Genomic DNA, 14,415 nt, shown 5'->3' on the forward strand with positions numbered 1-14,415 from the left:
TTTTAAAAAAATCACATGCTGGACCGATTACTTTACAATATGTTACATTCCTCTTTAAAAAAAAAAAAAAAAACTGACAACTTAGATTTACAGTCCATTATGAAGAGTGTCTTCGTTTATTATGTAAGTGTCATAGTTTTAATTCACTAGCATTACCACTGCCATCAACAGTTTGCTGAGATAATAATCCAAGGGTGTGCCTCAAGTATTTGTGTTCGGTCCTTTTTCATTGCTTGTTTGCTGTAGGACTATGAGGTATATTCACGCCTATCCGCTCTCCTCACCCATCCTCATTTCCTTCCTTCAGTTGTTCCTTCAAGTCCCACCATGGCCTCCTCCACCAGTCTTCCCTCCAACTGCAGCAGCTCCTCAGGCATCTTCTCTTTTTCTCCAGCCAACATGGTGTCTGCAGTTAAACAGAAGAGCGCCTTTGCTCCTGTTGTGCGGCCCCAGACATCGCCGCCCCCAACCTGCACCAGTGCCAATGGCAATGGCCTCCAAGGTGAGTGATACAGCATAATATAAAGCATGATACATCCAGGTAAATAACTAGATGGTGCTGTAATGGTTTTGTGTGTGTGTGTGTGTGTGTGTGTGTGTGTGTCTGTGTGTGTCTGTGTGTGTGTGTATTCTTTGTAAAATTGCTCTTATAAACGGCTAGTTCCGACTCTAAATTCTGACTGGTGGAGCCACATTTTTAGCTTTTGTGAAATGACGATAAAACACACTTTACATTCAAATTGCCAATTTGCTACATTACTTGTCAACCACAAACAGCCTGCAGTTAGTATAATGAACTGTACTGTATTACTCGAGGGAAGCATGTTTATTCCGCTTATTGTTAATGATAAATTAAACAGTTTACTTAACATGAATGTCTTTTATCATATTGCTGTTTCTGCCATTGCATAAAAGCAATAGTCATAAGAATTCATGCGTTAGTGATTTTACCACAGGTAAGGAGATTAGAGCACCCCTTCCTTATAGTGTTGGGTGTAATCTAATTACTATTTAGTCTACAATAGTGTAATGCATTACATTTTAAATTCTTGTAATCAGACTACAGTTACTGACCTTTAATTAAGTTAATAACTTTTAAGTACATTACTTGGGTTACACATTTCTAAAACAATATGATTTATGTAAAATACATAAATCATATACATTGCGTTTCAGTGACAGCTGAAGGGCGTACAACTTATTGTAAGAGAGAAGCATGTAGTTCTGAGTGTATGACCATAAACAAGGATGAAATATAGACATTATTGTGAATTCGTTGAGCGAAAAAAAACAAATACTTTCTGTAAAAAGTGTTTTAGAAAGTCACATACAAGTGAAGTTATTAGTAAAGTGATTACATTTTTAATGAAGTAATTAGTAAAATAAACTCATTACAATTTTAGAGAAGTATTAATTTGTAGTGGATTACTTTTGAGTAACTTTTCCAACATTGCTCATGGTAAAATCACTGGATCTGGATGTACAGTTAAGCCTCCATAAAGTGTCTGATGTACAACTTTCTAACACTTAGACAGCTGTCAGTTTGTCCTAACTTGTGGTAATCTATTTTTATGTTTGCTGCTGTGACCCAATTCCTCTTTCTGCTTAAAAAATAACTCTCTCTCTCTCTCTCTCTCTCTCTCTCTCTCTCTCTCTCTCTCTCTCTCTCTCTCTCTCTCTCTCTCTCTCTCTCTCTCTCTCTCTCTGTTTCCGTCATCTTCCTTCCCCTTCTCCCTGCTTCCTCACTCTGCTTCCAGTAGATCAATCTTTTGTGGACTCTAGCAAGTACTCCACCACCAGCTCCCTGCAGGGACTGGCCTTCTCCTGAAGTATGTTACACCTGTCTCACAGTCTTTCTTCATCATCCACTCTTTCTATCCATTAACCCATCCATCAGCATGACTGTCAGGATGTCCTCTCTCTTCATCCTCCCTTGTTCTCCTCACTTCTTCTTGGCCACTGGGGGCCTGCAGTGTGTAACAAAGAGCATGCCATATGTGTTTCATTTCCTGCCTGACTTCCTGTTTCCTGTGCCAGAGTGCATTGTACACAGACTTTTGTCAGTTAACTAGCCATAAGTCAGTTAAGATCCATTAATAGAAACATTTAAAAACAAAACACAACATGTCTTACATCTATAAAAACATACAGTGAGTTTCAAAAGTTCAAGTTCATATTGGAAATATAGAATTGTGACGTAGAATTTATACAAAATATTTAAGATTCTGCACTATTTTTAGGCCACTAATCTGATAAAAAAGTTTCTAACTGAACAAAAAACTCAAAATAGAAGAAGAATTTCCCAAGTGGTCTCAGACTTCAGAACAAGTTTTGGGTGTAATCTGATCACAAAGTAATTAGTTACAGTTTTCTGCTTATTTTTAGTAAAAAAAAAAAAAAAAAAAAGGATTGTAAGGCATTACATTTGACCTTTTTTTTAATCAGATTACAGTTACTGACAGTTAGGTAATTACTTTTAAATACATTAGAGTTACACATATTTCTAAAATAATATTATTTATGCAGAATAGATTTAAAAACATTAATTATGTTCATGTGTACATCTGTTAGGGTGTAGCCTCCTAACAATTCTTTGTAAGAGAGAAATGTGTGGTGCTGAGTGTATGTCTTGGGTGCAACAACAAGGAGGAAATATAGACATTATTTTCAATTTGTTGAAAAAAATGATCTGATTACAATTTTAGAGTAGTAATTTGTAGTGGATTACTTTTTTAGTAATTTATCCCATAATTAACCTCCCAGGAGATAAAACAATTACTCTCTACATAGCATTTGGCCCCTTGGTGTTAATCTTTAATATCTAGACATCACATTGCGACAGTCCATACAATATAAAATTAATTGAATGTTTGAGGCAGACATTTCTTATCTGCGAGTGTGGAGTGATTCCTCTCCGTGTGTTGAGATGCACTCAGCACTCTGACCTGATGACCTATTGCCGGTCACCACAAATTTTTTTTCCATTCCAAATGAGCCAGAGACACTCAGGAAATAACCCAGGAATTAAAGATGAGGAACCAGAGAGAGGGAATCAATAGAAAGCTAATATATAACATGAAAAATCTGGTGCGGTGATGTGGCTGCTGAAGGTGGGGAAGGATGGAAAGAGAGAGACAGATGCTCATGGGAGTTCCTTTCTCTTGGCCAATAATGAATATAACTGATAGCAATGCTGCACTGAACGTACAGTTGTTTAATGTTAGAGGAACAATTGTATCTAATTCTATCAATTATATATCTAAGCTAAAGTTATTTTTGTTTAAATGTTGGCAGGCAAATTAATTTGGATCAGACTTTGTATACACTGCATGCACTTTTTATTAGTGTTGCTGTTTGTTTGCAATTTGTCTCGTAGAAATGACATTTGTATGAATGTGTGGGGCAGTCCCCATAGGCACATGAAGTAAACACTTCATGAAAATGCACACAAAACCCTACACTATACAAACACACACACACACACACACACACATATATATATGAGAGAGAGAGAGTTGAAGTCATAAGTTTACATACACTTGTTTACAAAACTCATTTTTTAACTACTCCACAGATTTAATATTTGTCATTTTGGACATTTACTTTGTGCATGACAAAAGTAATTTTTCCGACAATTGTTTACAGACAGATTGTTTCACTTTTAATTGACTATTTCACTATTCCAGTGGGTCAGAAGTTTACATACACTAAGTTAACTGTGCCTTTAAGCAGCTTGGAAAATTCCAGAAAATGATATCAACCCTTTAGACAGTTAGTCAATTAGCTTCTGATTGGAAGTGTACTGAATTGGAGGTGTACCTGTGGATGTATTTTAAGGCCTACCTTCAAACTCAGGGCCTCTTTGCTTGACATCATGGGAAAATAAAAAGAAATCAGCCAAGACCTCAAAAAAAAAAAATGTGGACCTCCACAAGTCTGGTTCATCCTTGGGAGCAATTCCCAAACGCCCAACCATGTTCATCTTTACAAACAATAGTACGCAATTATAAAAGCCATGGGACCACACACACACCGCCATCAAACTACTCAGGAAGGAGACGCATTCTGTCTCCTAGAGATGAATGTAGTTTGGTGCAAAAAGTGCAAATCAATCCTAGAACAACAGCAAAGGACCTTGTGAAGATGCTGGAGGAACCAGGTTGACAAATATCTATATCCACAGTAAAACGAGACATATATCGGCATAACCTGAAAGGCTGCTCAGCAAGGAAGAAGCCACTGCTCCAAAACTGCCATAAAAAAAAGCCAGACTACAGTTTGCAAGTGCACATGGGGACAAAGATCTTACTTTTTGGATAAATGTCCTCTGGTCTGATGAAACAAAAATTTAATTGTTTGGCATAATGACCATTGTTATGTTTGGAGGGTTGTAATGTTAAAAAGGGTGAGGCTTGCAAGTCGAAGAACACCATCCCAACCATGAAGCATGGGGTTGGCGGCATCATGTTGTGGGGGTGCATTGCTGCAGGAGGGACTGGTGCACTTCACAAAATAGATGGCATCTTGAGGAAGGAAATGTGGATATATTGAAACAACATCTCAAGACATCAGCCAGGAAGTTAAAGCTCGGTCGCAATTGGGTCTTCCAAATGGACAATGACCCCAAGCATACCTCCAAAGTTGTGGCAAAATGGCTTAAGGACAACAAAGTCAAGGTATTGGAGTGGCCATCACAAAGCCCTGACCTCAATCCAATAGACAATTTGTGAGCAGAACTGAAAAAGCAAGTGCGAGCAAGGAGGCCTACAAACCTGACTCAGTTACACCAGTTCTGTCTGGAGGAATGGGCCAAAATTCCAGCAACTTATTGTGAGAAGCTTGTGGAAGGCTACCCAAAGCGTTTGAACCAAGTTAAACAATTTAAAGTCAATGCTACCAAATACTAACAAATTTTATGTAAACCTCTGACCCACTGGGAATGTGATGAACGAAATAAAAGCTGAAATAAAGCATTCTCTCTACTATTATTCTGACATTTCACATTCTTGTTTTTTTTTTTATCCCCCTTTTTCTTCCAATTTGGAATCCCCAATTTCCACTACATAGTAGGTTCTCGTGGTGGCACAGTTACTCAACTCAATCTGGGTGGCAGAGGACAAATATCAGTTGCCTCCACTTCTGAGACAGTCAATCCACGCATCTTATCATGTGGCTCGCTGTGCATGACACCGTGGAGACTCACAGCATGTGGAAGTTCATGTTACTTTCCTCGATCCACGCACAATTTACCACACGCCCCATGGAGAGCGAGAACCCCTAATCGCTACCACGAGGAGGTTACCCAATGTGACTCTACCCTACCTAGCAACTGGGCCAATTTGGTTGCTTAGGAGGCATGGCTGGAGTCACTCAGCACACCCTGGATTCAAACTCAGTGTCAATACTCGCTGAGCTATCCAGGCCCCCAAAATTTCACATGCTTAAAATAAAGTAGTGATCCTAACTGACCTAAGACATGGAATGTTTTTTTACGATTAAATGTCAGGAATTGTGAAAAACTGTGTTTTAATGTATTTGGCTAAGGTGTATGTAAACTTTTGACATCATCTATCTATATATATATATACAATATAAAAACAACAAAGCTGTGGAGTGCAGTATACAATATTTCTTTCAGTTAACTAACCATAAGTCAGTTAACACGTACACAAATATAAAAATCTACACTGTCTGGGTCATATTTCACCTCAAAATTAAGATTATAAAAATGACATTTTGTATAAGGAAAATTTAGTGTATTTGAGGACTGTTATGATTTTTTGCGTTGTAATATCTAAATTTATTCAATTAAAAAATATTATTCAATATGACTGAATTAACTGGATTTAAGTGTGTTACACCAAGGAAATTAATTTAAAAGTGTCAGATCAGGTTGAAATACCTCCTTAAAGGAATAGTTCACCCAAAAATTACAATTCTCTCATCATTTACTCACCATCATGCCATCCCAGATGTGTATGACTTTCTTTGTTTTGCTGAACACAAACAAAGATTTTTAGAAGAATAGCTCAGCTCTGTTGGTCCATACAATGTAAGTGAATAGTAACCAGACCTTTGAAGCTCCTAAAATCACATAAAGGATACATAAGAGTAATCCATACGATTCCAGTGGTTAAATCTATATCTTCAGTAGTGATATGATAAGTGTGGGTGAGAAACAGATCAATATTTATTCCTTTTTTTTTATTATCAATCTTTATCTTTATAAATCATTCTTTCACATTTTGAAAGTGAAAGTGGAGATTAAGAGTAAAAAAGGACTTAAATATTGATCTGTTTCTCACCCACACCTATCATATCACTTCTGAAGATATAGATTTAACCATGTTTGGACTACTTTTATGTATCCTTTATGTGATTTTTGGAGCTTCAAAGTTCTGACCACCATTTACTTGCATTGTATGGACCTACATAGCTGATACATTCTTCTAAAAATCTTTGTTTGTGTTTTGCAGAAGAAAAAAGTCATACACATCTGGGATGGCTTGAGGGTGAGTAAATGATGAGAGAATTTTCATTTTTCAGTGAACTATCCCTTTAAGATAACAACTGCACATGTCCACGTTTTACAGTGTGCTGAGTGTATCCTCTACATTCATGCTGTAAATGCACTCACTAACCTAATGTCCCGTCCTTTGACTGTAAGAATATCCTGGTCGTCTCATCTGAACCTATGGAGCATTGTCCTCATGGGAGAGAGGCATTAGCTAATGCGTTGCAAAGCCGTCCTATAGTGTTATCACTAATTGGATTGATGAATTGTTCATATAATGGCTCCCTGATGGGAAGACTGATATACAGCCTGTAAAGCAAGTCACTATTTATCCTAACAATGACTCCAATTAAACACAGAGGACCTGCAACCTCTGTGGATCATTCAGAATAAAGTTGATCCTCACCCACTCACAGGGAATAGTACATCCTTCTGATTAATGTACAACTTCACTGTGATCGAAAGCACTGAGAATTATGGCTGAACAGGATTAGGGTCCCCTTAACATTAGACTGCACACATTTAGTGTTTTTTGGTCCCTCCTTCTACACTTGATTGAAGCCATATTTCTCCCCTCAGTGATACTCTGTTTGTTCTTCTTTTGTTTGGATGTGATCCATGTGCATTGTCTTTTTTTATTGTCTTTTTTTTTATTTGTTTCTTTGCATATGCAATGGTGTTCACTAGTGAAAATGCTTTTCATTCCAAATGATATTATCAGCAGAACAATTTGAGTAAACATTTTTTTTTTTTTTTATTGTACATTAATTTCTTAGTATTTATTATGCCCCTTTTGCTTTGATGACAGCATGAATTCAAGCTGGCATGGACTCCACAAGTTTGTGGAAAACCTGATTATCCATGTTATCCAGCATTAATCGAGAATGATGCAGACAGCATCTTCTGAAGTTACTGAATGCTTGTTTTTTTTTTTTTTTGGCCTTTTTTCCATGTCATAAATTTGCTTGCATTTTATTGGTGGCCTAGAAATAGTGCAGAATCAAAGATATACAGTATCTTTTATTTGATGTAATGTATTTAGTTTTATGTAAACACCTTTATTATTTTTGTTTCTTAGTTTCATTTAGTGTGGACTTTTGGACTGTAATAAAACTATTGCACAACACCTCAGTAACTTTATAGGAAATGTTATGAATAGAGGAAATGTTTATTTCAGAAGTAGATTGGAAAGTTAACATGAAGTAGTGTTTCAGACAACCTCTCTCTCTCTCTCTCTCTCTCTCTCTCTCTCTCTCTCTCTCTCTGTGCCAGTTTGGCTATGGCACACAAAGAGACTCGTATTTGTTCATATTGTTTGAGTAGGATGTGTTCTCCAGATGCTAAAACAACTTTTCATTTGGGATTGCTGCATGACAGACAAAACTAAACATTCTCCATCTCTTTCTCTGCTTTTCTCCCTCTCTTCTATCTGTCTTTTTTCTCATGTCTAGTGATCCCAGGGATGATTGTTCCTCCTATGTAGGGGCTCCCGGGCTGCTGAAGAGGCACATGTGATTTCAGCTCTTGTTGGAGAATTTAAGGTCTGAAGAGCTGAAGGCAATTTTGGGTTGAGGAGTAACGAAAACTGAACTTTTAAAACTCAGGCCTTTTGAAAAAGGAATCTCATTTTATGGGAAGAGAGTGTTTGTTTGCTTTTGTTTTTAAGTTAATTTCTGGACTGCTCTACGGAAAGACATTTCCCCATGTTTTTACCTTTGCAAAAGGGATGGATGGATCTCCTTTTGATTTTTTTCATGGGCTTTTTTGATTAATTCAGTGATCACATGCCTTTTTTACAGACTGTATCATATACATATGACACTTTTAGGAGTGGGTGCACCCATAATGTTTCTGAGAGCTGGCTGTTGCATAACAGTGACAGGTAGTGGCACAGATCTCTCTTAATACTGACCAGTTTTATAGAAACAGATACATTTCAAATTGTGCAAAATCCAAGTTACACAAATAAAAAGACTTAGGCCAACCACTTGAACATAGAAAACAAGAGAGGGAAATTTTTGTCCCAGTGAAAGCCAACAAATATTTTGCCATAATTTTTTTGTTTTGTTGTTGTCTTGTTTCAAAATTAAATTGTAGCACCATACTCAGTTCCCTATCATATTGTTTTTTAAGTGAACAGTTAAATTCAAAGCATCTGGGTGCCAGCTGGTGTGGATGGTTATGATGTAGGAAAGCTATTTAAGAGTTTTAAAAATGCTGTCATGTCATGCTAAATTCTTTCAGTGGGCTGTTCACTCATGTCCAGATTCTTCCTCAAAGAAAAGAATCCTATTGAAACAGGCATCCAATTTCCAAAACAAATCAGTATTTATGTTTATTAAAATATGTGCTGCTAAATAGAGCAAATCTATGCAGTAACCATACAATTGAAGGAAAAAATAAAAAAGCACCCTTAGTTGCTATGCCATTTCGTTTTCTTTTAAAAACATTTTGAATTGTATGTGTGCTCCAATAATGTGATTAAATCTTTGTTTTTGCTTTGTTTATGAAAAATGAAACTGTGAGATAAATTTTTAAGTGTTTGGTTTGCTGTGTCTGCTAGTGAAGGATATAGGTTAAATGAAGTATAAGAAGAATGCTATTTCAGAGCTGACTGTTAAAACAACCCTTTTCCTTTTTTATGTGTGTTTCTTTGGCTGGTTTTGAGAGACATGACTTGAATTAGCAAAGTATGCCCATGTTTAGACCACACTGTATAGAATGCTTTCCAAATGTAAATGTGTCCAACACCCAACATAAAGCAGTTTGATTAGTTCATGTTGGTAGTCATCTATTTTTGTACACATGATTTCTGTTGCCAAGTCTTTGTTTTATTTGTATTTATCTCAAAATGGCTTGAGGAAGATTATTATAACACTGATGATTGGCTCAATGCATAGGCGACACAAATTCTCACCAACTTCAGCAAACAAAAAGCAACAGCGAGGAAGGATACTGGACAAAAAGAGGGGAATCTCTGTAAAATATCCATATAAATAATATATGTATATCCAGACTTTGTATATTGCTTTTCTCCCCAAAGTTTCTTTGACTGTGTAAGGTTTTTGTTGTAGTTGTTGTTGTTGTTGTGTGTGTGTCTTGTCCATCTGTTCACTCTCATCACCCAGCCTGGTCTTGAAATGTAATTTCTCATCATGTATGTTTGCATTTAGGTCCATGTTTTTAATCATGTTGCTAAGCTTCCATTTTTTTTATTTTTTTTATTCTGTTCGTAAAAAAAATACATTGTCTAGTTTTGTATAATTTGTAAGTTAAAAAGCAATTGTTTTCCTTTTGGAATTTTTTAATGTATGGCAACAAAGTAGCATCTCACAGCATTTAGTTATGTAGATTTTTTAAATACACACACATATATATATATAAAAAATATATATATATATATATATATGATGAATATATAAATCTATATCTTTTTTTCTTTGATGCTTACAGAACCTGTTCTATTGTAATAATATGCATGGGCTCTTTTCTGAGAGTGATGGTTTTATTTTGTGTGTCAAAACTAGAAGGGCGTTTTTGATGACGTTTTGAAATACTTTCTTTCTTCTTTTCCTCCTTTTATTTATCTAATTATTTATGCCTGCTTATAGATCTGTCTATTCCATTCTTCTTTTCACTCATATCAGTACCAGCAGTATAGATGCCTTAACAATGCAAACCCATAGCCACCACCACAGTACAGTAGCCACAGATTTCCTTAAAGGATGGCTTTCTGAACAGGGGGGGAAAAAGCACAAACTGGCTGTTTTACCTAAAATCTCTTTTCAAAACCCAGCTTATCATAGCAAGGAGGATTACATGCATTATTTGTCCTTTTTCAGTTGTTTGTGTTATGAAGTATAAAGAGAAGGAACTTAGTTTGAAGGAATATAAAGAGAAACTATATGATTGATATTTTTATGTATGTTGCAGCAGTGTTGCAAGGGGGATAGGTTGCACTTTCTCATTCATTTAAAGCAAAAGGCTGCCTTTTCAATTTGTTTGTGTTGTAGTAATGTCTGCTGCGTTCGAGAGAGGGGGAAAAGCTAAAAGCCATATTTTACAGTGTCACTATTAGCTCTTAGTGTCTGTGACATTTTGATGGTAGAACACTTCAGCTGGAGGGGCATGTAAACCTGCGTGTTTTGGTGTTGTGGTATGTTCTTCATGCTACTGTACTTGGTAAGGTACTGTTGACGTATTTCTCACCCTGAGCAAAGTGACTAAATATCAGAGCACAATGCCTTTCCCCCAGAGCTGAGGTGCTGACACCAGTCTTTAAGAAGTATAGGTCTCTACAGAACAGTAATGGGTGTTTTTAAATCTGTGGGCATTTTCAAACCGGGATGGGCGTTTCTAAACTAACCAATGAAAGTAGGGAATCTCAGTGTAGAAATCAGTGGCCGTTTCCAAACCAGGATGGGCGTTTCTAATCTAACCAATGAAAGTAGGGAATCTCAATGGTTTAAAAACGGCCACTGATTGGGAAAAGGCCATTTTTGTTCTGCAGAGATATAAGTCTCGTATTTAACGCTGACTGTGTTTCACGATTTTCATACTGTCTGCCAAATCGGCCCTTGCAACAATATTGCAGACAAAACTCTAAACGATCAAGCTTCAGGGCTCTTTTATGAATGGTTTAACTGGTGTCTTTTGTAGTGTGTGTCTGCAATCTGCCATCTAACAAAGAATATTGCTTTAATGTGTGTGAGGACAGAAGTGACTGATGACAAAGGCCTGTTTTGAAGGGGATCTGGATGTTACTTCTCATATGAATTACAAATATGTGGCTGTTACACAATGATTTCTTTGTTAGTGGCTCCATTGTAACAATTAAGATGGCCCGCTGATAAAGCAACATGCATTTGATATGAAACGAGACTCAAACCAAAAAGCTGGTCTCCTTTTCTCCTGCCTCCTATTCCTGTGTTTGTTTGTTTGTTTATTTGTTTTTCATTTTTGATTGGATACACACTGAACCGTTCTGTCGATAGGAAAACTCAAGACAAAAACTACTGTATAGATTGTTATCATTTTTGATGAAAGCTGTAAAATAACTTTTCAAAGTTCACAATATTAAATTAAAGTTCTTCTTGTCAGTGATTACAGTATTTGTGGTGTGTCCTTTGTTTTTTGTTTCTTTAGCCTATGGATATGCTTTCCTCTCTTGAAGTGGAAGCGCATGTTGGGGGCATATTAGAAGAATAGACATTACAAAAGTAACCCAGTGTGTTATTTTTGTTCTATCTTATTATATCAACAGATGTATGATCATTTATTATCTCATGGGGAGCGATCTCTCTTTGGGCCCAGCCCATTTTCCCACTATCCCAATACCCAACCCACCAGTTCCCCTTAAAGCAGCGCATTTTAATGAACCCTATTCATTAAATTATTAGATACATGATAACATAATGAATTTGGGCTCAGACTTTCGCAAACTTGTTAATGATGGGCTTCTCAACGTATTAATTGAGCTGCGCATTGCATTTCATTGACTCTTTTGAATCATTTGCATTTATGTTCATCAGCAAAAATTAACCTCTTTTTTTAGTTTGCATATTTAATTTAAGATGCTCTTGATCTGATTAGCATGAAAAAGTCACTGGCAGGATTTTGCTGACCTGATAGCATGGAGTGAATTCCACCTCAGCACAGGGCTTGAAAGGGAGCTTCAAACGACCCTGAAACATTAATGAAATGCAGCTTTGAATCGTTAATATAATCAGCCATTAAATCAAAGTATAGCCTTTGGTTTCAGCAGGAAAACGCTGTTCGTTTAGGCCTAGATCAGTTGTGTGTTTGCTGACATGTACTACATAAAAAAAAGACTGCTAACAAGGTATAAACCTTACCGAGGGGGATGAACAAAACACTTTTGTAACATGTAACATGAAAGTGCTCCATTAATCCCAATTCATTACAATTTTCATTTGTGTAGAATATGGTCCATGGTGAACTGTTGAATTAAAGGGATAGTTCACCCAAAAATGAAAATCCTGACATTACTTACTCATGTCAAACCTGAACACAGAAAGTAATTTGGATTGAAATCAGGGTGAATAAATCATGACAGCATATACTTTTTTGAGTGAACTAACCTTATAACTGTAACTGTTTAACCTTTAACTGTAAATATCAGCAAATATCAGAGGTAAACTAACACACACTAGCAAAACTTTTAGTTTTGTTTAGACACAGTTTACCATTTTGAATGAACTAACCCTTTAACTGTTGAACAAATATCAGCACATACATATCAGAGGTAAACTAACACAGAAGCAAAGGTTTTGTTTTGTTTTGTTTTGTTTCTGATGGACCTGAGATGCCACAGGTTCATTTTGAAGTATATCTGTTCTTAGATGGTTTTTGTAACAGCTTAGTTTCAGTGCCTCCGTTTTTGTAGTCGTTAATTGCCCGTTTTATGTCTGGATTTTTGTTCAAGCAGCTGCCGTACGGAGGTAAGATGGTAGAGCTCTAGATAGCCATTAGCTAATGGCTTATTGAGAGACATGACCACCAACCCCCCTTTCGCCCCCCAACCTTCAGTCCACACCCCGCAGCGAGGTACTTAGCAAACAAAGGCTGCTTTGAACATTAAACATCCCAAATGAAGGATTATACTTCTCTTTATCTCTTTCTCTCTCTTTCTCTCTTTTTCTGTCAGTCTCTCTTAGTCACAAACCTCTGGGGAAAGCTGTCTGGGAGCTAATGTACAGGAATGAGTGATAGATGACAATTTGAACAGAGGTGTATACGCATCTCCCTCCACTTGTCATTGTTGACAGTCATTGACAGAAAGTCTATAGAGCACATCAGCTCTCTTCCAACATTAATGAGTGTGCTGATTATTTTTATATGGCATTATAAAGCCGACACATCAGCGGCTGAGTGCTAAACACCCAGAAGAAATTTGTATTGCTCAAAGGTTGCTCATTCATAGCTCAGGAGATGTAATGGAGTTATGTTGATATTATCAACTCCAAGTTTCAGCTTTTTGTAAGATGCTTCTCCTTAAATTTGTTGTAGAAGGAAACAGACACAAATGGGATATTAGCTGACATACATTAAGAGTATATGCTATAAAAAATAATGCCAATAGTCCTGATCATTTGGTTTTAAGATAATTTGATTAAACATGTTTGATTTTGTATTGAAATCTCTGATATTTTGGCAAATCATTAAATTACTAAGATATTTTTCTCAGGAGAATATCAAAGAAAATTTGAGAAGAAAAATTCCCAACTTCCCAATCAGAATATTATTTATTCTTAAAGCAGGCTAAAGTAAGTACTATATGTTGATTCTCCTTAGTAATAATGCCCTTACAATTATATAACTAATTGATTTCTTAAATTAAGGAGTCTGTTGCAGCTGGGAACAGGCCTCTACAGAGTCCTTCTTGTATGCGCTGTACATATGTCAAGAAAGTCACTGTCAGGCATTCTCTTACTTCAAGTAATGAAATCATTATAATATTGTGCATAGGCTTTCCAAGGCCTTTGCCTGCTAAAAGATATTTTCTGGCCATAGCAGTTTGTATGATCTTATTCACACAGCATTAGGGCATATCATTCAATTTTTAGGCATGCTGGGATGTTCTTTACTCCACAGATAGTTGCTCAACAATCTTTCAGGTAATACTGTCAGATAAAGAGTAATGCATGCAGGAACTACCCCTGCCTGAACCAAATAAACAAATAAATAAAGCTGATCGTCTCCAGCTTTTCCCATGAGCTATAGAAGGGGGAGAGCAGAACTGAAAGGCATCTTTGAGAGTGAAAACAGGGGTCCCACAGGGGAGCTTGGGGAGAATGGAGAAAAGGAGAAAATAAGAAAAGAGCAAGACAAAGACAATGAACTGAAGAGAGGAAAAAAATTAGAATGAATAAAAAGCCACA

The 14,415-nt window shown here is 36.6% G+C and overlaps 1 protein-coding gene across 3 annotated transcripts in view; it reads left to right on the top strand.

The window, feature by feature from the left end:
- Positions 1 to 11,611, top strand: part of LOC127412905 (transcription factor COE1-A-like) — a 170,084-nt gene extending 158,473 nt beyond the window's left edge. The window contains exons 15-17 of one of the 3 annotated variants that reach the window (XM_051649617.1): positions 308 to 502; positions 1,758 to 1,829; positions 7,966 to 11,611. In XM_051649617.1, the coding sequence (XP_051505577.1) occupies positions 308 to 502; positions 1,758 to 1,828 (266 nt within the window). In that variant the 3' untranslated portion in view covers position 1,829; positions 7,966 to 11,611. The remainder of the gene's footprint in view (positions 1 to 307; positions 503 to 1,757; positions 1,830 to 7,965) is intronic. The other 2 variants (XM_051649618.1, XM_051649619.1) reach the window with 2 other exon arrangements.
- The last annotated feature ends 2,804 nt before the right edge of the window (positions 11,612 to 14,415 follow it).

Source organism: Myxocyprinus asiaticus, chromosome 22 (assembly GCF_019703515.2).
Source record: "Myxocyprinus asiaticus isolate MX2 ecotype Aquarium Trade chromosome 22, UBuf_Myxa_2, whole genome shotgun sequence".
NCBI lineage: Eukaryota > Metazoa > Chordata > Actinopteri > Cypriniformes > Catostomidae > Myxocyprinus > Myxocyprinus asiaticus.